At 37.6% G+C, this 27,295-nt stretch overlaps 2 protein-coding genes across 2 annotated transcripts; both read right to left on the bottom strand.

The window, feature by feature from the left end:
- Positions 1 to 376: 376 nt before the first annotated feature.
- On the bottom strand, positions 377 to 4,692 carry CRLK2 (Protein kinase superfamily protein). The gene is made up of 8 exons (XM_079035366.1): positions 4,423 to 4,692; positions 3,258 to 3,643; positions 2,482 to 2,635; positions 2,101 to 2,227; positions 1,588 to 1,673; positions 1,418 to 1,489; positions 929 to 1,132; positions 377 to 825 (listed from the first exon to the last, which is right to left on the bottom strand). Exons 2-8 carry the CDS (start codon positions 3,584 to 3,586, stop codon positions 529 to 531), a joined length of 1,269 nt encoding a protein of 422 aa, XP_078891492.1. The 5' UTR covers positions 3,587 to 3,643; positions 4,423 to 4,692; the 3' UTR covers positions 377 to 528.
- A 1,396-nt stretch (positions 4,693 to 6,088) lies between these two features.
- Positions 6,089 to 23,671, bottom strand: BIG (auxin transport protein (BIG)). Its single transcript, XM_079035365.1, has 14 exons — positions 23,237 to 23,671; positions 22,994 to 23,103; positions 22,012 to 22,159; positions 15,990 to 21,928; positions 15,036 to 15,653; positions 14,779 to 14,959; positions 14,474 to 14,708; positions 9,889 to 14,388; positions 9,512 to 9,734; positions 9,019 to 9,423; positions 8,787 to 8,930; positions 7,678 to 8,703; positions 7,081 to 7,599; positions 6,089 to 6,995 (listed from the first exon to the last, which is right to left on the bottom strand). Exons 1-14 carry the CDS (start codon positions 23,475 to 23,477, stop codon positions 6,279 to 6,281), a joined length of 15,006 nt encoding a protein of 5,001 aa, XP_078891491.1. The 5' UTR covers positions 23,478 to 23,671; the 3' UTR covers positions 6,089 to 6,278.
- Positions 23,672 to 27,295: the final 3,624 nt, after the last annotated feature.

The raw sequence follows: 27,295 nt of genomic DNA, 5'->3' as shown, positions 1-27,295 counted from the left end.
TCAAATATAAATAAGGATGCATACTAGGTTATGTTGGATCTTGAATTCTAGAGTGTTAGATGAATCTCTATGAAAATTATATTTGTAACCTCTATTTGAGTGCTATTAGTTTTGTTTGTTATCCGTTTTACTTCCTAACAGTTTGTACATGTATAGGATTGTACATTATTGTATTTCTCAAGGGATAAGATTGATATCTTGTAGTAAGCACTTGTTTAACGATAATCAACAAACCAGCAATCTTGATTGATTCATCATGAAAAACTTGAGCACCTTCCTGTAATATTCTCTTTAACAATCCATCATGTAATGTAGTTCATATATGTAATGATAAGGTTATTCCACTAAATGGAGTAAAAGAAAATGTTTGTTGCAATTTTAACATAAAACTTTTTGTATGTATTAATAAAATGATAAAAATATGTAGCATTTTTGCCATTAACCATGTATCTTTCCACTATATATAGTGTCACAAGTCACAACAAGCTTACTACATCCAGAAACATCAAGACTCAAGATTTGAATCTTTCAAGATTCAGCTATACTTGTCATCTTCTTCAATTCATTTTGTTGTAACTCTATGCACCCAACGACCCCGGAAAACTCTTCGGCTGCAAATGACATTGTACTATCTTCCCTAACCAAACGCCTCTGTTTGAGCTTTGTAATGGCCTGTGAAACCTCCCCAATTGAAGGCCTTTTTCTTGGTGTCTTATGCAAACATCTGTGTGCTATTCTTGCCATGCTCCTCACATCCACTGGATCACACTCACCAACAAGTTCCTTGTCGAGAATTTCATCCACCCCATCTGAACTCATTGCTGCCTTTTTAATTAAAAAAGAAGAAGAAGATTTAATAACAAGAAAACACGCCCTAAGGACTAATTAAAAGTGTTGAAAGATTAGGAATTTAGGAATATTAGCTTACTAGATTGACATATTCCATGAGATTTTGTTGTGGATGAATAGCAGTGATGAGTTCAAATAAAATGATTCCAAAACTGTAGATGTCACTCTTCATTGTGAACTTGTTTGTAGAAATATACATTGGATCAATGTATCCGTATGTGCCTTTAAGCCCCGAGTTTCTTCCATCATACACCTCTTCTTTTGATAGCCCAAAATCTGCAACCTATTATTTACTTTTACATTTTCATGTCAAATATCACCCATTTTCAACAATACAAAAACAAATGGAGGCTTGCTTTCCCTATTAAGTCCTAACTTATTACAAATTTGGCCTCGTTTATTTACTTTACTTCCATTTCTCCAAGTATGTAGTTGTTTTCTCAAATAGTTTTTAAACATCTTTTATCTAGACATCACTTTAGGGGATGTTTCGATAAAGTGATGTATGTATGTATACACTAAATGACCATTTTACCCTTAGTTACGGAAATACAAGATGAGATCTCACCTTGGCTCTCATGAAGTGATCGAGCAATATATTTGCAGATTTCAAGTCTCGATGTATGACAGGTGGAACTGCCTGCTCAAGATGAAGATATGAATGTGAGTGAGTCCATTGTTGAAGATATACAAACCACAAAATAGTAATAATTGTAAGTAAATAATAAAAAAACAAACCCCATCATGAAGATACTCTATTCCATGTGAAATATCAAGGGCAATTTGAAGTCTTTCTTCCCAATTCAACGCCTGCTTTTTATCATCTATGTATGGTTTTAGACACAAAAAGTTCCTTAATTTAGTATCACACAACACAAGTAGATGATGTAGATATTCAAAGGGTTAATTAAATGTGTATTTATTCAACAATGTTTCATCTTTTTTCCCAATTTAGGAAAAAAAAAAGTGGTTTTTTAGACAAAATATGCAACCACGTTTCATTCTAGGAATTAAAAATGGTTACTTATGCAACAATGATGACTTTTTTTACCAATTTATTTATGGGTAAAATAAAATATTGAATCTTTTGGTCCTACAATTAAACTTTGTTGCATTATATTTCTTATAAAAAGAGCCATTTTGTTGTATGGATTGGGTAAAATGTGAAACATAAACATTGTATTAAAAAGAGCATTTATTTTTTATGGGCATTTTGGTAAAAAGCAACAAGAAACGAGTGATTTTACATACCATATAGAAAACTTGACAAGCTTCCATTACTCATATATTCATATATTAACATCCGTTGTCCTTTATCTACACAATACCCCACAAGATTCACCAAGTTTCTATGATGCAACCTTCCCAAAAGAGAAACCTGCAACAACACCAAGAAAATTAAACTTCCATTTTTTAAATAATTTTGGAAAGTGGCCTTCCTAGGGTCTTTTATAAATTAATAAAGGAAATTGAAGCAAAAGAAGATTTCTCATAATTAATCAATGACATCAGATATATAATTCAATTAGTAGCCATCAACTATTTCAGCTAGGTGAAAGTGAAACATACATGTGTTTAGATTTTGCAAAAGGGTATAAAGGTAATTTGGCATTCGAACGAATTGGTGATTACCTCAGTTTGAAATTCTTTCTCCCCTTGTTTGGAATCAGAAGCAAGAGCCTTTACAGCAACAACTTCACCAGCAGGCATTGTAGCTTTATATACTGGACCAAAAGACCCTTGTCCCAAAATGGTTGTAAAGTTTTTTGTAGCTTTTTGTATGTCCCTGAAAAGTAATACAAGCTCAATAAATTAATTCTAAAGAGGGTATTTTCGTCTTTCAATAAAAAAAGTAGTTTAAATACTTATTGTTTTTCACTTTATTTTAAATATATATAAATAGAACACTCTTTATTTTAATTTATTTCGATATATGAATAGGGCATTTTGGTCTTTTAATAAAAAAGAAAAAATAGAATCGACTTCCTCCCACCCTCCCCATCAAACATGAAATCTGTAAAAAAATTCAAAACGGAATTGAATTCCGTCTATTTGGCAACTAAACAAACCTCGGAATGGAATCTCAAATTCCAATTCCATCAAAATCCACGAACCAAACATGCCCTAAATGTATTATATTATATAATATGCATATATATAATATATTATAATCAATAACCCTTTTCTTTCTTTTTCTGAGTACCAATTTTTAAATCATCTTTACATAACTTTTAATATATCTTACAATAATAAACGACTTTAGGCACATTTAAAATGCACAAAAACCCCCTACATGACACTTTTTTTCTAAAACTTTCTATTCTTGCATCATGTAACATGTTTCTTTTTGCATTTTAATAAAATATATATTAAGTATTCATAAGATTAAAGTTTGAAAAAGAACATACTTGTAAGAGTATCTTGGTAGGCCTGAAGCTGAAGCCAATTGTTCTTTACCATTCTTATTCCATTTAGCAAGAGGGGAAGTTTTTACAGGATAAGTCGATACTTTAACACTCACTGAATTTGTTGAAAAAGATTCACTCAAAATATTACTTGTATCCACACCATTTCTACGTATAGGAAGAGTTGAAGCATTATGATCATTTGCACATTTTCTAAGGTGGGCCCGCCTTTTATACCATCTTATACCAAAGAATGCAAGCGATGCTATAAGTATGCCAACAGCTACACCAACACAGATTCCAATGATCACTAAATCAGCTTTGTGAACCATGTTTTCTATCTCTTTGTAGCATCAATGAGAACATCTTGCAACAAATGTCTTCAAGTTCTGAGACATAACAATGGTATATAGTTAAATTATCTACACAGGAAAGGGTATAATGGTAAAAAATTGTGAGCTTTTCCCCTAAAGCAGTTTTGTTTTGGACTTATTCAGTTATTTGTTTTGTTTTATAGTAGATTGAGTTTGCTTTGGGGGCATCAACACTTATGTGACATAAGAGATAACTGAGGGAGGTCTACAAGATCTGTCAAATGTCTAAAATACCCTTTAATAATTACGAAAATAAAATAATTTTGTCAACCCAAATTAATATCATCGAAATGTATTTATGTAACAAAAATCTCTGTGTTGAATCACAGAAATGAAGATCGGTGTTCCAAATGAATATCAGATATTATGATTTAGACAATGGTATACAATGTAAGTCAGGCAAGAAATCGTCAATTTATGCAGTAGTCAACACCACTATTCAAATGCTTATCGGCAAAAGGGGGTAACTGGAGGTGGCAAAGAACCCTAAATCGTCACAAGGTAGAGCTTCAAAGCAACATGAACTAAACAGATCATTAAAGGTTAACCAACACATAATAAACAGCCGAACAAGAAATTGTTCAAGGACGTATGAATCTAAGGAACCCAAGTTTCCTCGGGTGATTCGTGATCCTCTGACCCGCTGCCGAATCAAATTGAATTTGGTTTCTGCTAAAAACCTCTCGAATCAATAAACCCACTTCCAAAAAACACCCAATTACTACAAATCAAGAGGTGAACACCAAGTAGCAAACACAATATCAATCACATAAGAAAAATGGATGAATGTTTACCTTTTTGTAGAGCGAGGGAGATCAGTTTCTACAGTGGATTATGGAGAAAAGTTGATCAAGAAACAAGACCGAGTCGAGTGGGTTTTGGTTGAAATGGGAATACTTTAGTAGAGATGAAGGAAGTAAAGAAGTCGAAGTCTACCAAGGACCAAAGATTAAGACAAATTGAAATTTCCAATTTGGGTTTTGTGAAAACAAAAAACTAATTCAACCAAAGACTACTACCGCCGGAGGCCGGAGCGGGTGTACAATTTGTTTAATTAATGATTGTGGGCAGTGGTTATGACTTTATTCCATGCCAAGAAGGTGGTTACATGTTAATAAGATCTACGAATACATTATTTTAGTGAAGTGAGGTGCTTACAATTATTATTTCTTTTAACTCGATTTATAGTAAAAAACTAGAAATGAAACTCACACTAGAAATATGTAAATGTAAGTGGCTTAAAATCATAAATAATATAAGGACAAAGTTTGGAAATAGAAGTCAAAGTCAACTCATTCTTTGTAAATCTGTAAAGAAAAATAACTTTATTAAAATAAATATATAAAAAAAATTGAAAAAAGTTTTAAAAAAATATTTTTTTAAACACTAAGTTTTAAAAACATACAAAAAATAAAAATTTGAAAAAATCTGTAAAAAAAATATTTGAACCGTCTCCAGATGGCTATTTCATGCTACTAAAAAAATTGTAAAAAAGATTTAGACCGTTTCAAAATAGATATCTCATGTACTATATCATATACTATCAACCTTCTATTTATTTATAATTTAAAGAGACCCGGTGATACGACGATTATAGAGCAACAATCATGAAAAAATGTCACTCTAATAAGCCTAAAACTAAAACAAATGATAGAGTATTTAATTATTAGGTGATAACAATTTATGTAAAAGATTAGTATCCGGTACACTTTCCACTTGAGTTGTTAAAAAAATTAAAATACTTGCTTATTCTAATATCAATCTACATACCACTTCCTTGTATGTTAAAGATATATATGTTGTTACCATAGCAAAATACATATTGAGAAATGTAATATAAACTTCAATTTACGGATTTTACCTACCATTTCCCTAAATGTTGATAAATGTAGAATCGGAATTCGGTATTATGATTGAAAAATATTTAAAAGCCTATTTTCATTCTAAAAAGGTAGAAAAATCTAAAATCTAAATTTGCTTATATATTGCTTCATTTTGCATGGGCCCCATTACCTAACTTTTTTTAAGAAAAAAGATGGTTTATTAAAGAGGATAAATCACGTTGAATGTTGGAATGATGTGATCGAGAATGCATAAAGTAGAAACTATCACAGCACATGCTATACCTAATTCTCCAAAATGATCGGTTGAAACGTCCTTTGCAACCATTAAAAGTTTAGCCACTTGCTCCATTCCCTTGGTATAACGAAATTACATAAATCTCATTGTCTCGATCACCAGTAACCATCATATAGTACTTTCTTCCACGACTATGCATAAATACAAGTTGATTTAAACAATGTTTTATCGTCAACGGGTCAACGGCATGTATACAAGTTTCCATATCCACTTATTTTAAAAAATAAATACTATTTTATAAATAATCGTCACAAGAAAAAGTCTGTTCATGTCTACACCTTTAAATTCCATTTTATTAAATCATCAAAGATAAAATCAGCATTAAAAATAACTTTTTTAATTTTAGCTTTCATTCAAGTAACTTTTCCTTAACTTGTTGGACTGTTCTTACAAATCTTTAAAAATATTATTCACCACACAAAGCTACAAATAAGGTGAAAGTATGTATTTCAAGACCCCCACAACAAACAACACACATAACAAGTCAAAACTTTGATGGAAATTTACGAAACTAGCCTTTCCCAGCATCAATAGCAGCATACACGAAATCCTCACACTTACCAGATGACATGACATCAGCCAACACACCGATGACATCAAACGCCTCCTGTAAATCAGCAACAGAAGTCATATCATCCAACCACGACAGCATCTCTTTTGAAAATCCCACCAAATCCTTCACATTCACTAATCTCTCCTTCATCACCACCTCCCACCTCTCCAAATCCTTGTCATTACTATTACTCTTCTCCACCAAATCCTTCTTCTTTTCAACCTTGAAATACCTCTGCAACTGTTCGATCAACCCCGTGTACACCAACATGGGCTGGATGATGGCCAGTAGCTCCTCCGGTTTGGCGGCGGTTGGCGGGCGGTGAGTTGACCGGGAGTGTGTCCGTTGCATGTAGGCGTGGTAGATACCGCGTTGGAGGAACGTGCGGCGGTGTTGGAGCCAGGACTCGTGGGATTCCGATAAAAGGGAAGTCACCATCATGAACTGGACGGTTTCTTCAGTGGCGGTGGTAGGTGGTGGGGATTTGGAATCCGGTGTGGAGGACGCAAGATAAGATGCTACGGATTTTGCAAGGTTGTGGCGTTGGGAAGGGTCGTGGTCGAGGAGGTAACGCGCCATTTGGATCATGAACGGGAGGAACTTCGCGTTGCTTTCTTTTCCTCCGCCTCGGCAGTCTGTGCTGAATGATGCTCCTGTTGCAAATCTCGCAAGCATCTGTTCAAACATAAATGAAATTTAAAATAAATAAATAAATGTTACAACTTACAATTTACAATTTACAATTTACAATGTTACATACCAGAACAATATCATAAGTCAACAAGCGAAGTCGACTTCCATCAGCACGACCAAGGGCGTTAAGGTAATCCCAGTACTGGTCAACATAGCGAGTGTATTGTGCCACTGGAACTGCGGGACCCTTTAAGGGGAAGAGATTATTGCAAAGTGTCTCGTTGTTTCTAAGGGCAGCTCCATCCCATTCCTTTTTGGGGGTTTTTAAAGCAGCATCGGCTCGTTTAGCCTCTTGGTGACATTGGAAATGTATGATGTTGAAATGGCTGACACTTGTGTAGACACAATCGCCACGTGTGCTGCTGCTTCCTCCTGAAGTGCTACTCCCAACACCAAGGTTTACCCTTTTGCTGAAGGTGTAAACGCCGAGTAAGTCGTTTGGTCTTAGACTGTATCCTTCTCGGCATACCATGCAAGCTAAACCCTCTTCCTCTTCTTCCATTTCTTCTAAACCTTCTAGAAGCGGTTGAGATACAACGATTCGTTTCCCACCATCAGATGCCATTTCTTCTTGCATCCCAAGCGTCTGTTTAACATATTCTCAGCTTTACTTTCTGTAAAAAAAAAAAAATGGATACGAAAAGTAACAAGAGAAGAAAATTACCTGGAGCACGTCCTTTCTTTTCATTAGCGCGAGTCGTTTCATTTCATCTCGCGTGGCATGGCGTAAAGCGCTGACTTTCTCAGCAAGGAACCCGTCGCCTTTTCCTTCTTTATCTGAAATTGTATCCAACAAGTTTTCAGCTCTGGCTCCAATTTCATTTTCTCCAGCTACACCTTCCAAGGCGTGTAGTAAAGGTAATATCCCTCCTTCATCGATGCACTTCTGTGTCGCCAGGTGTCCCATTGAAAGCCCTCTGAGCATTGAGAGAATGAGAGGAACGGATGGAAGTTTTAAACCGGAACCCCATTCCGGTCTAGACCGGAATCCAGATTCCCCAGTGAAAGCGAAACTGTCCTTTAAATGTCTAACTGCAGATTCGGTAATTTTGGTTTCCAATATGATGTCTTTCAGTCTCTCCCCACAAGAGCTCGTCTTCATTGATTCGGAAACCCTAACGAAATTCTCAACCGCGAATCTCTGTTTCGATGCTTGTAAAAAGACGGTTTCGTCCTTGGGATTTTCCGCATGTTGTTTCTGCAAAGTATCGAATTCGACCCAGTTCTTTAAGAAAGGATCGAAGTGTTGCACGAGTGCTTCCATTGCAGCAGGCTCACCGTAAGTCAAGTAAGGTAAAATTCTAGCAACCATCTCGGTGTTTCTCTGTTGTTTGCTTGACTTTTTTACCCCTAGTGGGTACGACAGTCTCTCCAGGAACATGAGGACTATCTTCTTGGCTTGCTCGCCAGCACCAGCTTCTTCGTTGGAAACAGTGAGGGCGTTTTGGGTAATGTTGATATTGTCACTTTCGTTGGCTTCCATTGTTAAACTTTCTACAATTAGAAGAATTCCTTCAGCTGGCTCCATGGCATCAACGGAAAACGCACGTCTCGCGATTTCAAGGAGTAGGCTTAAAGCTCCAAGTTTCAATAAAGCTGTTCTGTTTCCCCTTATTTTGCAGCAGTGCATTAACAGATTCAAAACAGCCACTAATTGCTCCTGGTTTGACTTCAAATCATCTCGCAAACGCTTCAACAATAAAAAAAAATTGAAATTAGAAATGTAGAATATGCTAAAAAGTCATGCATTTAAGCACAGAATATTATTCATACCTGAACAATTTCCAATAAAATTTCCAACCCGCCACATTCCCGAACTGCCCCTGCTATAGCAAACTCAACTTCAGGATCTTGGGACTCTTCTCTGTCCTCGTCCAATTCTTTAATCATTGGTTCAGTAGCTTCACCATCTAACCCCTGTTAATAGCCAACAAGCATTTAAATGGAGAAAATAGCAATCTACTTTGGCACAAAGAGACTAGTAAGTTGTGAGAAAAAAAAAAACCTGAAGTCTGTAGGTCACTGTCATGGGAGGAGAATCTCTTGCTGACGTGGCAGCGTTGGAAGAAAGCAATGTGGCAGCAGCAAGTGCGCTTGTGGATTGACTGCTTGACTTTTTCCAGACTTGTTCGTAAACTTGGGCGATGCTTAAATCAAGGGAGATTATGTTTCCAGCTACTAGAAGTTCCATACCATAATCATCCTCGATAAGACCTAAAAGATCTAACTGGTTACAAATTTTGTTTTTGACATCACGCATTAATGGACCAATTTCAGCACTTGAATAAGGGTTTTTGGTCATTGAACCACGGATGAACTCTTCTTGCGTGTGTGCCTTGTTCAGTATCAAATGGTATACAGCTTCGGGTTTCGATGGGCATATCAGGTTACAAAGTTGCTCCAATATGAACTGCAGAAGAAGTTATTACATTTTGGTTGTGATTTGTGAATGAATCAAATAGAATAAAATGTCGGGATAAACAGTAACTTTTACATACCAAATTAGATCGCCCTCTTTTATCCTCCCCATGAGTCTGCAAACCACGAATGCATGCCTGGATGAAATGTTTTTTATTTTCAGCACTTTCCAGCAAAAGACTATCGAGAAGATCCTTTAAAAGTCGACTGCAATCACTTATCAGCTTTGTTTTCTGCACTATTAATCCCCTAACGACAATAAGGGCCTCAAGGACTTCCGAGAGCAGTTGTTCCTTCATGAACCTGTCATCAAGTGACATTTATATATAAAAACAAGGGTATCAACTATCAAGATTTGATAAAGAACAAAGAATATATATATATATATATATATATATATATATATATATATATATATATATATATATATATATATATATATATATATAGATTATACCTGGATCTGATATTTGGGACGTCTAAAAACTTTCCAAGGAGCTCGATGAGCTTATGAAGGATGAAACCCTGTGAGATGTCAATACGCAGACTCCTCTCCAAAGATTCAACATTACTCACCTCTTGTGTGATCAGCTTACAAATTGTTGTCAAACATCCACGTACAGTCAAGAAAAGGCGTGCATCTTCTGTCTCAATCATTTTAAAGAGCAATTCGAAATACTCAGCAGCGTTTTCACCAGCAGAAAGAGTTGCAGGCAACAAAGACATGAGTAGGTTTAGTAACCGAAACCGTCTTGATGAGCCTTGTGCACAAAGCAAACTGATCAACATGCACATCTCTGATCTTATAGATTGAGAACAAGCACTTAGAACCAATTCTGTAACCCATGAACCCAATTCAAAAGAAGCAATTTCACTCTTGTTTGTCTTGCAAGCACGACGTTTCCATCTAAGAGCATACTTCAACGCGAGAAACTCATACTTCTGAGGGCGGGACCTCTGTCCAGGTATAGTTGTTTGTGAGACTTTATGTCGCCTTACAAAATCAAGATACGAAGCACCTCGTTCCCATTCTGAGTAACTTAAGAGCTGTATATCATGAGTCTTCTGAGAACCGTTTAAGCTGGTTTCATCTTTTTGTAATGGAACGGGAACTGGGTTAGGTTTTGATCCTGCTTGTTCTTTGTCTGATGAATCGGGTTTTGGAGGAGTGCATGCTTGTGATATGATTCTCAAACAAGGAAGAATGACATGTTCAGATATAGAAGGATGTTTTGCGCCCAACTTGATTGAAGAAAACAACAGCTGGAAAACGACACGTAATCTTGACTCCCAAAATTCATCAGCCAATGAACAGACTTCTGAAAGCAAGAGCAACTCTTCACGTGTGGCAAGTGCGATATCCATGGAACGATGATGTTCGAGACAATACATTACTTTCTTCTGAATCAAGACATTCAGTTCAGAGACTGCGCTTTTGTCACCTTCAGAGAAGGCACATAGTGCTGCCCGGGCTTGGACTCGGGCAGTTTTCGGACCTTGATGGATGTTGTTCTCGAATAATTCAGATAAAATTCCAGCAGACACAAGCTGTTTTTTGGAACTTGAGTGCTTTGACAAGACTTGCAGCAATTCAAGACACTGTGTAACGAACACAGTCGCACACCCGTAACAGCTGTTTGGTGACCTGGACACCACTAGTCTGGAAGAGGCTACCGAGTCATCAGAATGTTTCTGATGTAAGTAATTCATTAAAACGCGTCGAAGCCCTTGAAGCGTCTGAATGCTTTTACTGACTGAATCGAAAGCAGCTTTGCATTTTTCACCATAAAGAACACCAAGAAGCGCGATCTTACGGTTTATCTTACATGAAGGACCGGGTAGAGAAACCATCATTTGCTGAACGGAATCTTTCTGTTGAGAGTCCATGTCGTTTTCACCAATGCTTGATACAATCTTCAGTAAAGGTTTTTTGAACCCTAAAAGCTGCTGGTATCTCCTATGAGCATTTTCAGATTCAGATTCAATAGCAGCCAACCCTCTTTTCATATCATCATCGTTCTCCATGTTATCAAATGTGAAACTCGGTTTCGCCATGAAATTGAATTCAAACCGACCGTATTTGCTGTAACCACACTCGTTACATAAAAAGGAATCCAGATTTTCATAATTGATATTCCGACACTGTCTACACTGGTAAGCATTCTCATGACAGTTCCCACAGATTCCGTGTCTATCGGTTACAGGACGACTGCATCGTGGGCATTGCAGAGGTTCAAGAGACAACGCCTGTAGATTTTCATAAAAGGAATCGAGTTCAATCATGAAGTTGCACGCGGTGATCGGGATTGGGAAATCCACTTTGAGTTCGGTCTGATTGAACGCCAGATGGCAGATTTTCGCGCGTTTCCATAACGCCCAGTTGTTTTTAAGCTCCGCCAGGTCAGCAACAGGTCGATTGTTGTAATACAGATTCAAGACTTTGACCGATTTAGACTTACGAGCATCATGAACATTCATGGTGACACTCTGAATGGTGTAGCTTCCTGTGCATTTCACTATTATCCGATTGTCAGTGAATTTTGTTTCGGATTTTAAACTCTCTAATTTCATTCTACTGTAAGGAAGCTCGGGACAGCTACATGCGACACATGGCTCGCTTTCGAGGTAGTAGCCGTCAAACTCTACCAACCCACTTAAGGTGTTGTAGATGCGTGAATTCGGATGGTTGGCCAATAGCTCGTTTTGTAAGTGAAGGGTATCGAATATGCATTTGATGACATCAGAAGTCAAACATCGGTCAACAATCTCGTTGCTTTGTTGTTTCGTGTTGTTGTCGGGTGCTCTTCCTAACAAACAAGTGACAAGTTCTGTATACTCCATGATGTTTTGACCATACATCGGTAAGCATTTGACTTTTTCTAACAGAATCGCCAACATTGTTTCTTTAAACGACTGCTTCCCATGATGCCAGGCTCCATACAACACACATTTGGCTTCCACACGAACAGAGCTTGAATTCCACTCGAGTAAAAAGCAATCAACAAATTGTCTCAAAATGTCATATCCTTTATCAGCAAAAATCTCCACCATTGGCTCCATGTCCATGTAGGATTTATCCAAACCAGATTCCGATCCCGTTCCTGTTCCTGTTCCCTCGTCTCCTTTCTTTTTCTTTTGTGTCCCAGATTTGCTTGAACTGGTTGTGGAAACAGTCTCACCTCCCTCAATTTTCTGTAATGACATGCTAATGTCTTTCCCGTTGTAGAAGGACAAATTCAAGAGTTTAAGAGACTGAGACACGCATTCTTCTGGGAAATAGAAGACGCCATTGAGAAGAAAACGCAACACATCACCATGTCTCGAACAATATTTCTGCCAGTTTCTGGGACGTGAAGAAGCTACTTCAGCCATGGTAGACAAACATTTCACCACCTTGACACTTCTTTCATAGGAAAGAGTGCCTTGAAATCCACCCGACTTGTTCACGTGTTTATACAGCTTCTTAACTTCACTTGAAAACTGCCACGAGTCTCGAATGTTGTAGTAGTGTGTTTTGCTACCACATAGATGTAAGAAGAGTCTCCTGGCGTATCTTCTTACGAAAGTTGTATTGGGATTATTGATGTAGCTGCATAGAACGTCTTGATACCCATCAAGCTTTAAATCCTTTCCAGATGGGATTTTGAAGAACTTTTCTTTTTCAGCACCTTTGTTGTCATGCTTTTCGGGGCGTACTAAGCTGTAGACTAATCTGAAAGTGTTCTCCAACAATAACCGATGATAGTCCGCGAACATATCCGCTCGATGAGATTTCGCATACGAATCGGAGAAAAACGGGGAGAAATTGCCCGCGGGTATTTCTCTACGGATAGTTAACAGGGCCCCACATCCTGAACCAGAGTTAGCAGCACCATGGGAAGAATCAAAACCAACAGAAGGGGACTTGAAAACATGCATCAGCTGTTGTAAAATATCCATGAGGTAGTTAACAAAATCTTGTTGGCGAAGGGACCCACACGCTCGAAGGAGTTGGGAATGGAAACTGTTTTTCTCTTGATCATCTACAGCTGTTGAAGTAACTGGAGTAGAAGAGGGAATCTGGACAACGGTTTTTTCATGTGCATCGGGTTTCGCCACTGAACTATCGCCACCTGGCTGGTGCCAGTTTCGTAACATTAGTGTAAAGAACATGAAGACTAGAATAGTGACTTCTCCAAAAGAAGAACGTGACTTTGCTGTGAAAGGTTTGTTGATGGAAATTTCTTCTAGAAACCATTTTATTAACTTTTCAAGATCTAAACTTTCGGGCCTCGAGCTGTCAACGAAAGGTCCACCTACAGCAGATGATAGCCTGTAGAAGAGCTGCATAACCGGAATAGCACGAACACCGGAAGTAGTCTCCATCCATCCGTTTAAAAGTTTGAGAAACTCCGAAAGAATCGAAGAGTTAATCGCCCTTTTTGAAGCGGAAATCGTAACGGAATCAGTAACAGAAGACGGAAACTCGCCGGAATCATTCGTTTCCAATACATGGATTGCGGGAGCGGAATTCGTGATTCCGGAGTCTGATGATGCAACTGGAAGCAAACATGGATCGGTTAAATCATCGGTAGAGAAGTGCATTTCGTTGCCTTCTCCACTATATGTTTCAGCTTCGATTGGAATTGCTGACATGGGATGGTCTCGCGAGTGAGGTGGGGGGAGTCTGTCAGCATCAAGGCTTTCATAGCAGCCTTCACATAGATCAAAATCAGGGCAGACTGTACAATGCCATCTTCTCCTCAGTATAGGAACAGTGGAACAACCATCACAGCAGTATTGAACAGATGAAGTGATGGAAGAATCTTCCTCAACCATAATCCGAGTGTTTCCGCCAGCTGGGTTCGCCACGTCAGCACGTGTGAGAGCAGCGGTTGTACTGTCTGCTCCGTCATCTGTACCTAACATTGTTTGCTTCGGAAATGGAACTTGAAGTAGCCTCGAAGATATCGCCAAGCTGGATAAAAAATTGTTCGATAGAAAATATTCAGCATACAATGTTAATAAAACTGGTGTCTAGAGATAGATAATCTAACAATCACCTGCTAGACGTCTGAACAGCCTCGTTTTGGGAAAAGAGAAGCTTCTTAAAAAGAGAGACAGCTGGCACAACGGTATCACCCCCTGAGTCTTTTTCATGTGAAACCAAACACTCGGCGTAAGAGTAAATAAGGTCCACAGATGCTATAACAATGTTGTTCATGGTCTGTGTTTCAGGCTGTTCTATGTCCAAAATCCCCCATAGAACCTGCATAAGCCCATCAACCACCTCCGAACCTACAAAACATCATTTTCAGAAACAATTTAAAAAAATAACATAAACTGATAATAAAATTTAAAACCATACCATGTGTTTCAAGAAAAGTGGCCAAGTTAGAACGACGGTTGAGTGCAATTTTGGAAACCGCATGCATCTGAGCTGTAAACTCTTCAATAATCCACCCCGATGTACTTCCACCAATTCCAAGCCTTGACAATAATGTGGAAGTTGATTTCACCACTCCTAGAAGCCGCATTGTGTCTTTAACCTGTGAATGTTGTAAATTGTAAATTAGTAAAAGCATAATAATATAAAAAACTGAAGTAGAGAAGTGACTTGTGTACTTGATAATATATTTCTCGTTTAGGAAAAATGGCTTGAAGAACACGACATGCAGCAGCCTGCAACATAGGTTCCCTGTCGCTTTCAAATATTGTTTCCAACAACTGCTTGCATTTTAGTTTGTTCAGCTCTGTTTTTACTTCCTCCATATTTGAAGATCCATGTGGCTTACACAACGCGTATAATCTGGACAAAAGGTTAAGTCCATCTGCAACAACTTGTTCTTCAATAGGAGCAGGTTGACCAGTGCGACGTTTTTTCCCAGATCCTGAAACCCAAGAACTGCTACCAAGCACACGCGCCTCCATGTCCAGTACTGCATCCATTTTCTCCTTCCAACCAAATTCATCCTTTGCTCTACCATAAATTTCTAAAGTGTCTATTCTTGGTAAAGTTGATCTGTTGAAAGTTGGTCCTATGGAGATTGCGATTTCTTCATCAGCTAGAAGGGATTCTGCAACTGTAAATGGGATGTCATACCATGACCTCATGCCTTCGTCTAGTTTTATAACTCTTTGGAAAATTGTTATCTCCGAGGGTATATGGTTTGCTGATGTGTTCCCCACATGGACACGAAATCCAACCATTACTATGTCTGGATTCGAATTGGAAACTGTTACCTGGAATGGAAAAACACAAGGCATCAATCATGAATCAATACGAATAATTCAGTGGCTGTTTCTTTTTTCTTTTATTTTGGTATGGTAGAGTGGCTGAATGGTTAGTAATGTCGGTCAGGATTCAATAAAGAGCTGTATACATAGGTATGTTTTTTTCTAGGTTGAATACACCATTTAAATATAAGACTAAATGACCATTTTAGCCTTACATTCCAATTTTGATGTGAGAGGGGTTGTGTGGAAAAAGACCAAGGACAAATATGTAAGTGGTTAACCAAGAAAGCCCATTAAGTCAAAAAAACTAAAAAAAATAAACAGCATTGTAACAAAGCATACCTTGAACCCTGCAGGCGTAGGACTTTCAAGAAACCCTTCTTCTGAATTCAAACTCTGTTTTGCACCTTCGGAATCACCGTTCCTGATGGCATCACCACTTAACTTCACATCACCCGTTATGCAAACTGTTTTCTCAAAAAAATCAAGTGGGAATTCCGGCTTCAAACTAGCATAAGCTTTACTGTTGAGAATATCAGATCCCAACTTCTTAACTTTATCTGGAATCACATTTGCACCAGCTTCAACCCCAACAGGAACATGTGTATATATCTGAAGACTACCATCATCATGCAAAACAAGACAATGAATTTTATCTTTCGATAAAGGCTTATACGCGGTTATACCCACCAACACTAAGGTCGAATACACTCCGTTCCGCATGTTCTGTGCAAGAACATCATGTTCTCCAATCGAAACAGTCAAAGCAGCGTTTGACTTCACACTCGAAAAGCAAACAAACAATCCACTTCCAGGAAGTAACTCCTTGAAACGATGCAATCCAGCTGGACGATGTTCATCTTCATAAACAGCAGACATCTCAGATAAAGACAATGCGCCATGATCAAGTCTCCCCACTAAAGTCGTCCCATCTTGGTATGACACAAACAGAAGTTTGTAAGTTGATGAGAAATACAAAGAGGAACCTTTCGCGTGTGTTTCCTTTTCCTTTCCTGGGGTTTTGACAATTTCTTTTAACGTTTTGGCACCAGAGTTTCCTTCGTTTGACAATTCCAGTCTGTATAAGGAACTGAGTTCAGAAAGGACAAGAAGAAAAACTTTTGCTTGTGAAACGACAGCGAGTGTTGCGTCTACAATTGTGTCATCTTGCAAAGTGATGTAGTGGATTGGACTTATGTTGTCTTGAGAGAGATCGTATATTTTAACGAATTTGTTGGTGACCACCATGAGTTGCACTTGAGACCCGGGAACCCATTCTACACGTCTTATGTAAGCACCTTGTAATGCAAGCTCAATGGCTAAACGATCTGTGACCTCACCACGATGACTTACAGTCAAAACCTGGCAATCTTCATAGCCTGCAACTGCAAGATAACTCTCAACCAATGGGTTAAAAGCAAGATGCACGATTTCAAAACGAACAACGTTTTTTGATAATGGCTTCACGTTCGCCTTGTCAGCAGTAACAGGTGCGATAGTTGCCTGTCCGATCAGCTGGCCCACATCAAATATAGCTACTTTATCACCTTCTCCAACAGCAAGACGTCCACGTGTGCTGACACTAAGCAATGATTTCACCAGGGAGCCACTAGCTAAATGGGCTTTGAGTTCTTTAGCATTTGAATAATCTGCTTTTATCTTTAAATCCAACGAACCACTTTTATACGCCTTTTTTAATTGTAGAAGATCGGAACTGAAACTAAGCACTTTATCTTCACCTAGTGAGATATTCTTGTCCTTTGAAAGGTTGGAGTCTCTACGGGTGGTTATAGATGGTAACAAGGAAGAACAAAGTTCGAGTACACGGTCTTCAACATCAAGTCCTTTTATCAATTCTGGCATTGCTTCTTGTATCTCTCTTGGGAAAGATAATCTGACAGTGTTGTTATCATTGTCCAACGACCCATCCTCATCAACATCCGACTCACTGTCTACCTGATCCCCTTCTTCTGTGAATGGTAAAAATGAATGAAGATTATTACCACTGCGGGTGGGCGTGTTGTTACTGTTGCTGTTATTTCCCGTATATTTTCTAGGTTTCAAACATTGGCAACTGCTACCTCGTACACCCCCGGCCCCACAGTCACAGAAAAACCGACTTGATCGGGAGTATACAACGCGATGTCCACGATGACATACTTTTGCACATACAGAACAGCAGCCTTTCGAAACAGTTAAATCACATGTGTAACAGAAGTACCAGTGTTGTTCCATGAAATTGCTCCCACTGGATGTGAATGTACAGACTTTGGAAGCAAGGGCTCGTTCACTGTTGCCATCATCGAATTCTTCTTTATCGATGCTGCCAACTTCACCATCTGATGTCCCGTCATCTTCGTCTTCGTCTGCTGACGTGGCATCACAGTCGAGCGGTGTGGATGTGGGCCCACCTTCTTGATTGGAAGAAAGAAGCATTGTGTCTGGATGTTTCCTTGAATTCAACCTTGACGCCACCTGTCCAATTCTACGCGAAGACTTGTCAGCCAGCTTTGTGACACTGTTCTTATCACTTACCATGGATCCAACGAAACCGAAGAGAAATTTTAGGCCTTGAAGCAGACGCTCATCAGAAGCTAGCTTTTTCATTAGCATCACTGTTCGCTCCAAAAGGGGTTTCATTGAGGCCTCGCCACTTGAAAGTTGAACAACAAAATTCAAATATGATTTTGCTGTGTTGACATCATACAGCATGAAGGCGTTATCAAGCGAGATCAACAGGGCTTCGTATATATGTGAATGCAATTCTTCAGCTTGTGGCTCAGGGGACAAAAGTGAGATGATAAACTTCATGGTTGACTCTCTTAGGGATGATGAACTTCCGTTTGTTGACCCTAATAGCCTCTTTTCAAGCCATTTGGAGAGGTGGACCAAATCCATGTCAAGGAATTTCTTCTGTAAATCTGGCTTGAAATTAGGGCATGTGTCTCCAGATAAAAGATCAACAAAGAAAGTAAGAACCTTCACATTAACCGATTCAGAGTCGCAATTATCCAATGCATCGAAAAAGACCAAAAGATCCCCACGCTGAGAGCCAAATGTGTCATCGAGCTCTTTAGAAAGATCTCCATCAGACATGAAAAATTTTAACACTGGTGCCCTTGAAGGATCCTTCATGATGCTGTCTATGATATCAATAGCTTTGGAGACTACACATTCGTTAACAGAGCTATCAACAGCTTCTCTACCATTAATATCCCGCAAAAACTCATACATGTTTTTCATTGTAAAAAAATTCATGTAATCAAACCCTTCCAACCCATCACTCAAGCTTCCGTATATTGCATCACATTGACCATGGAGACTGTTGAAAACCCTATCGGTTTTAATTTCCAAGATTGATTCAAGAATCTCAAGGCGTGTGATGGAGGTAAGTTCTTCCGCTTTTATCATCTTCAGAATCCCATCTAGAACAGAAACGGTTCCTTTAATGGTAAGAATGCAAGAAAGCAGAAACCCACTGGGGACCTGATTGTTACATGGGAAACCATGCATTGTAAATTCCAGAAAGACCTTATTCCAGATTCCAGGTGCCATCTTATCAACAGCAGTACCCAACTTTGACAAAAGCTCACAGATACTCTCCAATTGTGAAGGACTGAAAGCGCATTTCTCAAAAACCACATCTTGTAGAGACTTGTCAAATCCAGTGTGTTTGAGAAGCAACAGTGGTGAAAACTTATTGGTATCACCAAAAGTAGAAAGTAAGGTCTTCTGGTAAACGTTTCTGTACCTCTGTAATATTACTGATAACGCCCTCAGAAGTACTCCAACCGTGTCTCCATGAAGTGAACTGTTCACAAGCTTTTCAGCAAGTGTAAGAAATTCAGCATCTTTAGATGTCTGGACTAAACCCACCGAGTCATTTTCAATATTGGTGCCATACTTTTGGTTTCCAGCTCCAAGTAAGGAGAGTACAAGAGATAACCATGATCCACTCCGCAGGAAATCCCAGCCAAGTTCTTCGGTTTCAACTATGGGCATTGATTGCAACTGTTCTAGCATACTGTACACTAACTTTGAAAAGTCAACACCCGTAGCAACTCCTTGACTACCCAAGATTGAATGGCCAAAGTGTAAAAGATGTTCTATGTTAGTGATGTCAAGAGTCTGAATCAAATCCACAGAAGTGTGAACAGAAGGGATGTCCCAACAAAGCATAAGAATGTATCTTTCAAGAACCAGATCCTCCATTGTCAATGCTCGTTTTCCTCTCCAAAACCCTAAAATCGAAGATAGTGAAGCACATACTTCAGCCCAACTCAAACCTAAACATTCAACCGCAAGATCTTCTCTGTGTGCTGAAGTGGTAAAAGATGTGACATCAATCAGTTGACTTAAAAAGTTACTGTTGACTTCCCCTTCTATGGTAAAAATCCGCATCACATTCTCCACGGAAGTAGATATCCAAAACGTACCATTGCTTGCATTACCCCGAGCAAGAGGAGCTTCCCTTAACTTGGATTTCAACTCTGAAAGTAAAGTTGGGGGACAAACATTCGGATAAAATATCATGTGTCTAAGAATCAAAACCAATCGTGAAACCAACAATCCCCAACATGACAATTGGGTGCTGTTGAAACCATTAGATAGAGGCTCGATTGATTTAATGGAGGAAAATATGAAATCGGCGTGTCCTGCTTTTTCTTCTTCAGATGACAAATGGAATGACATTAAGAGAATCTCAATGTGAAAGACCGAAGGCAGACTATCGATAACTTCTTTAAGGGTAGGACATTGTGTACAGACTGTTTTCACCTTCTCGAAAACAAATTCCGAAAATACCCTTTGGACTTTGGTTCTCAATTGATTTCCGGACATCCCATCTCGGCATATAAGCGTATGAGCTAAAACCGCAAGTGTCTGATGGTTGTATACAAAACAACCGTTTTCTACAGTCAGTATTTTCCCAACAAGGTACTCTTCGAGGGTATCAGATAAAGCATGGAAGGATAACAAGTTATGCAACACCTCATAGCAAACCTCATGAGTATGCACAAACTTCCTATGCTCGGACAAAGATACCCCTACACCTACACCAGCATCAGGACTTCTTTCTCCAGCATGACACCCCGGACAACTCAAAATCGAAAGCATGATATCGATATGATACGAGTTAAGCTTTCTACACGCATCCTCGTATATTGTAGAGTGCCATTCAGGTGAAAAAGCACCTGTTTTCAAGAATATAAACAGTTCACTTGCAGCATGGAGAGGCATAAGCACATTTGTAACAGAACTAGCAGTGATAACAGATTGATCATACCCATCCGTGGACCCCACCGACCTCCCACCTTCTGAGAAAAGGTCACCAAACAAAGCTTCATCCTCATGGCAAACTGTACTTTCAGGTTCCAAAGTAGAAGACGCCTTTGTTAAACTGGAATACGATCTATCAAGTTTTGGCAACATTTTGACACCCTCAGAGTGAAGAAAGAAAGCAAGGTGCATCAAATTGTCTACCCATTGCTTTGATGTTGGAAATATTACTTTTAGCAACTCCTCAACTGTGTACTTCTTCACCAAAGAGATTCCCCCACATGAAAAGGAATCAACTTCATGTAACCCTTTCAATTCAAGAGCTTGATACTGTTGTTTCTTTATATCTTCAACTAACTTCAGAACATAAAGAACAATACGTGGGAAGTAGGCCACTGGAAGCTTTATATTTGTAACAGACTTGTCATACCTCCATACATCAACATCCAGATTCTCAAAAACAGAAACTATTACACACACCAAGGTGTTCTGAAACACAGTGCTGTTGCAGAAAATTGTGTGAACTAAGTGAAGAAACGCCTCCAGTAGCAACAGTACAAGACTTTCGATACTGAACTCAATAGAAACATTGTTTGTGGCAAACTCGTATCTGCTTGCAAACAAACTAGGCAACACGTTGATAAATGATGCAAAAGATCCCAACAGCTTAGCATCGTATTCAACATATGGGGCGTCTTTGGTGACACTTGAAAGTAATTTGAAAATTCTCGCACAGAATGATAATCTTTTCCTTAAATTGATGCTGTCTATCTTCTCATCGCATCTATCAAGATTCTCAACGAGTCCCATGCAGTATGAAACAAGGCGTTGTATGCATCTCAAGTGAACAACTGCCCAGTGCTGCAAAAGTGGGACTAGTTTATTTAAATCTTGAGAACTTCTTCCAGTTGTCCATGAGTTCATGTTATCATGTTGTGTCCATTCGGAAGCTAATGTCATAAGGAGACGATCCACTGGCTTTTTTTCCTTCGAGCAACTATTCCCTTTTAAAAAGAATATAAAGGTTTAAGAAACTTTGCAACTAAATCATGAAACAAGATGCAAAGAAAGAGGAAAACATGAATACCTTGAAGAATACATTCAATGTGGTCTTGTAATTCAATATTCTCGTTTCTTAATGTGATGGACTTCAGTAAGTCTATAAGAAGATTTATAGAAGGGTGTGACACATCAGTCTCCTTAATCGTTCCATCTACTAGTGCGATCTCCAATAACTGCATGATATTTTAGAAGAAATAAATAACAAAGACAGAGATGCAAACAAACATAACTGTGCTTGCTCTGGACCAATACATTTGTACTTTGTAGACACCATATGTCAATTAGGATCTGAAGCCTTTTAATTGTGTAAAACTATATTGGAAGGAGGATACAATGCATATTTACATGTCATTTCCATGTAAACTACTGTGTACAAGGAGCATAAAGATATTACATTGATTTTCCAGGGAGTGGTAGTGTGGTCATGGATTTAATTGATTTTTGGAAATCAAGGATACAGAGGTGCAATCCTATAGAACAAAGCATGTTCAAGTAAGGTACTAAGGTAGTACATTGATCTAATTGAAAATGAGCACTTATGCAACACATGTTATACTAGCTTCTTCAAATTAAAATATTACTGAATATTTGAAACACCCAACTTAATGTGTGCCTAGTGAGAATAATAGAATATCGTCCTGAATTTTAGTCTATAACCCTTATCATAGAATCATGGCTACTAATAGACAAAACAGAGCATAGAAAATTAGAGTTTATCAAGAAAGTGTCACAATCGCAGGAAAGTAATTTCCCACAGGTGTCCTCATCAAGTTTAACTCCATCCAGTTCAAAAACAGAAACAACTGTCTCTTGCATAAAAAAATGGTGCATGATGCTATTTAGTAGCATACAGATAACCCTACATCATCAACTTCCTGATATTTACTTAGTGTGGCAGCGTTATGAATTCCTTAATATCACAAAATCAAAATAAAACCATAAAGTTATCTTCCGATCGTGTATACTCTATCAGCCTGCATACTGAACCATTAAACAAAATTACAAACCTGAATGAAACTTATATCATCACTGGTAGCAACTGATTTCTCCAAACAACAAAGAGCAAACTCCAACGACTGCTCCATAACGGCAACAATTATCGGTTCTACTTGCTCGACTGTCAAATCAGGGGAAAAAATACATATATACATATAAGATATAACACTTGAACAATCACACGAAGCACAACACAACATGAAACGCGAACCGAAATCAAAACATATATACATAAACTCATAATAAAAATGTACCGGAAATGGATCGGGTTGAAGAGACAATCGCGTATGCTACGGAAATAACGGCTTGAATCTGAGCCTGGTCCCAGTGTTGTAGCCCTAATTTTCCATCACTATTGATTTCAACGCCTTGTTTAAGGATCAAATATAGCGTCTCGAGCCCTAACTTTTCAGACCGAAGTCTAATATCGTTCGACGACGATGACGACTTGTCGTCGAAGAGAACTCCGACCAGTTTGGCGATTTCTTCAGCCATGGCCGGATAAATTGATCGGGGAACCGATGATGAATGCGTGTGTGTAACTGATCGATCAGTACAATTTTACAGATACTTTATGTGATCGAGAGAGAGCAGAAAGCTCTCGTAGGACTGCGTTTCGATAAATTTCTTTAATCAAAAGAGAGTTTAGTGGAGAGGCTTATTAGTGTGGACAAGACACAGAGGCGGTGGGACTTGATAGAAAAGAAATGAAAAGATTAAAAAGAAAAAAAGGAAGACAAATCATTTCTTAATCCCCAAGTTTTGATTTGAAATTTTTTTTAGTAAAGATAAAAATAGAAAAAACTTCAAATTTGGTCCTTATATTTGGTTGATTTCTTTGGTTTCTAACATTTATGGTTTTAAAATTACAAATTTTCAATTGGTTTTGCCGTAGGTTATAGTCTCTTGGAAATAATCATCATCAAATGGCATTTGTTAACGTATCTCTTCATGTGAGGTTAAAAGTGTCTTTTCAGTTTTCCCTCCGCATTATTGTCATTACAGAAACGGTATACATAATATACTCACTCTTATACATGCTAGTTTTCAATTGCCCTTTCATATTCTTTTCCCTCCATTCTCATTCTTAAACCCGAGACAACACCAACTCTACACATGATTTTTTTATCATCGCAACTACATTTATGTGAAGACGATGGTTCATATGTGGAAAATTCGACCATTAAACCAACGTTTTGATATGAGAGCCATATATGGTAAGTTCTTTAGTGTCCATTAATGTGATGATTGTCAAAGAAAAAACAATTATGGTGGAGAAAATTACTAATATGCTTCATCTTTTTTGTATTTTGCCTTAAACGAAAGCAAATTCTAACACATTTTCTATGAGGCTTCATATGGCGGGAAGTTCAACCAAAGTTAGGGGTTAGATATATGGATGGACAAGTGAGGTACATTGGCTTACTAAACATAGAAGAGTTTTATGTCTAGGAGCTACACTTCGTTATGCTTGAACTAGGTGATATGATCCCCTCAATCATTTATTATTAATGTGCAATTTATATGTTACCTAGTTTTAAATTTATAATCCTAAACTACTTAACTAACTAATTGCACTTAGACAGTGTACCTAGTTAAATTTATAGAATATTTTAAATAAGTTGGATATTGAACACAGGGAACGGATTTAGCTAATAAGATAATTACTAAAATTAATCTGAAAAAAAAAACAATAAGTAAAGAGGGGGGTTTTCTAATTTTACAAGTACAGATTAACTTAAAACTAAACACTAAATTAAAAATGATTGTAAACAAGATTAAGAAAACACTTTTGTTTAACTTAGAATCCTTCTTTTCTTATGTGTAGTTTCTAAGTATTCAGTTGGTTACCAATTTTAATATAATCAATAGTCTTGATCCAATCTCCTAATAGCTTCACCAATTCATGAACTACTATATAATAATCATACACAAGCAAACACAAAATTGATTATTAATGACAATTGGGCTATGTAAGATATATATAAGATAATTATCTATGATCAAGACAAATTATCAAATACAATTATGATCAAATTATGTTCTCCAACATAACTAAATTTGTTACCTTTATCACTTAATCTAAGATGTGGCTAATCCTAGCTCTAGCAATTTAATGATCATTAACTGCTAGGTAAAAAAAGTTCATGCAATTCAATTGGTCATTAAAGTACACTTAACTTGAATCAAAGCAACAAATACTGAAAATTTAACATTCTAGGTAATGATAATCAAACACATGCATGAACCAAGTTCATAAAATCCAAATCTTAGAAACTAGCACATATTATTAGGGTTCATCTACACTAAACGAAAGTCTAATGATTAGTTACTCATAACAAACAATAAGTACACAAAACATAAGAATTTGACATAATTAAATCAATGAAAACTGATCAATTTGATGTATAATCTTCAAAATATTGATCTTCGATCTTCTTTTCTTCCAAAGGGTTGTTTTTCCCTCTTCTTTTGCTTTTGAATTCGACTATATCTCTAGAATTTCATATCCAACCTCTTCAAGTCAAATATGTGAAGGGATATTTATAGTTTCCTAAATTTGTGTCCCACGTCGTGAGAATTAAGGTCTCATGTCGTGAGCTTAGACTAAATTGTGTCTGGCAAGGAAACTGCATTCTGTGTAACTATCTTTTGGAAGAATTCCTCTTCACGATGTGAGATTATAATGCTATTGTCGTAAGCTCCATTATTGTGCATATCATCAAGAATTTTCCTTTCTCCACGCCACGGTACTCTGTAGCCACGTCGTATGACTTGTATTTTCATGGGTTTTCTTTCTTTTAAGCCCCATCAAGCTCCTAGCTTCATCTTTAGTCCTTCCAAGTTCCACCTTTTGTGGATTTTGGTCTTTTTCCTTCAAGACTTTCATATTTTGTTGCAAAATGTAATTTAACTCAATAAGTACCAAATATATTTAAAATTAACCAAAATATAGCTTAAAATGTTGTAACGCCCGCAGATTCGGACTAGTCAATTCATAGACAATAAACGCTAAAAAATGAATTTTTGATAGAAGATTATTTATGATAAATAATCTTAACCAAAGTTATAATATATGTCACAAAGATTTCATACATATAAATAACGCTGAAATCCGACTTATAACGAAGAAGTTATGACCTGTTGAAATTTCACGATTAAACCGACACGGCTCTGCGTATCGTAAAAAGTAAATTTTTGACAAAATACTTTTTAGCCTTAGCGATCTAAACGAGAGTCATAGTAGACATTAAACCAAGAGTGTGCGTATAGAGAGCATCCAAATATGACTTCGTTAGAGGAAGTTATGATTTTTCTAAGATTCAGCGTAACAATATACAGCTCGGAAATCAAATTTTAGATCGATTGATTATTAGTCGACACAATCTAAACGAGAATTTAATATCTCGTTAATAGAAGCTCAATGATATAATGACAATAAAAAACGGACGTCGGAGGACAAAGTTATGAATTTTTAACGGACTTTAACTGTCTAAACCTGTTAAAATATAACTTTTAAAAATAAAATCAAAATTAGCCGACGAAGTCTAAACGAAAGTTGTATATCTCGTCGATACCTATGCACATATATAAAGTATTTCAAAAACGGAGTTCGTATGCGAAAGTTACAGATTTTAGAAGATAATTAATTTTCGGATTAACCAGCGAGTGACACGTGGCAAGATCTAGGCCACACTTTCTTCCCCACGGCTTGCCACGAGATCGCGCCATGTAGCATGCATACTCGCAGTGTAAAACAATCACTACAAATAAAATAACATTTAGTGGCACAATTTTTTTATGCCGCTGTAGGAAGTTTTTAGTGGCACATATAGGCATTTGCCACTATATCACCTCAATTTCAACTTTGTCGCTTCAATTTCCCAAAATTAAAAGGTTTTCGCCACTCCATGTTTATTTTCACTTTCCCTCTTGATCTCTAACTTTTTTGACCTAGTTCCGCCCCTCCCAAAATTGTCACCATCGTCCACCACCCTAAAACCCAAAATCGACCTAAGTTGCAGCTCATTGTTTACGATGCTCTTTCTATGTGCATAAACTCTTCTCACTCCTTTCACATACACCTTACCCTATCCATTACTATCATTACGTCTCTTCCTGCTATGCTCTCTACTGTAAGCAAATTTTTTAACTAGGGTTTGCAAATTATTGTAAGGTCAACTTCTCTTTTTGGTTTTTGTTTTTACTGTGTACTAATTCTTTATTGGGTTGTGGGATTTGAAGATCAATTAATTTGGGAAATAGGTTTTAGATTCAAGTCAATATTTCTTTCTAGTCATTGGTTTTCTGAT

The sequence above is a fragment of the Lactuca serriola genome, chromosome 4 (assembly GCF_051521515.1).
Source record: "Lactuca serriola cultivar US96UC23 chromosome 4, Lser_US96UC23_V15, whole genome shotgun sequence".
NCBI lineage: Eukaryota > Viridiplantae > Streptophyta > Magnoliopsida > Asterales > Asteraceae > Lactuca > Lactuca serriola.
This window is presented reverse-complemented; position numbering and strand designations above follow the sequence as displayed.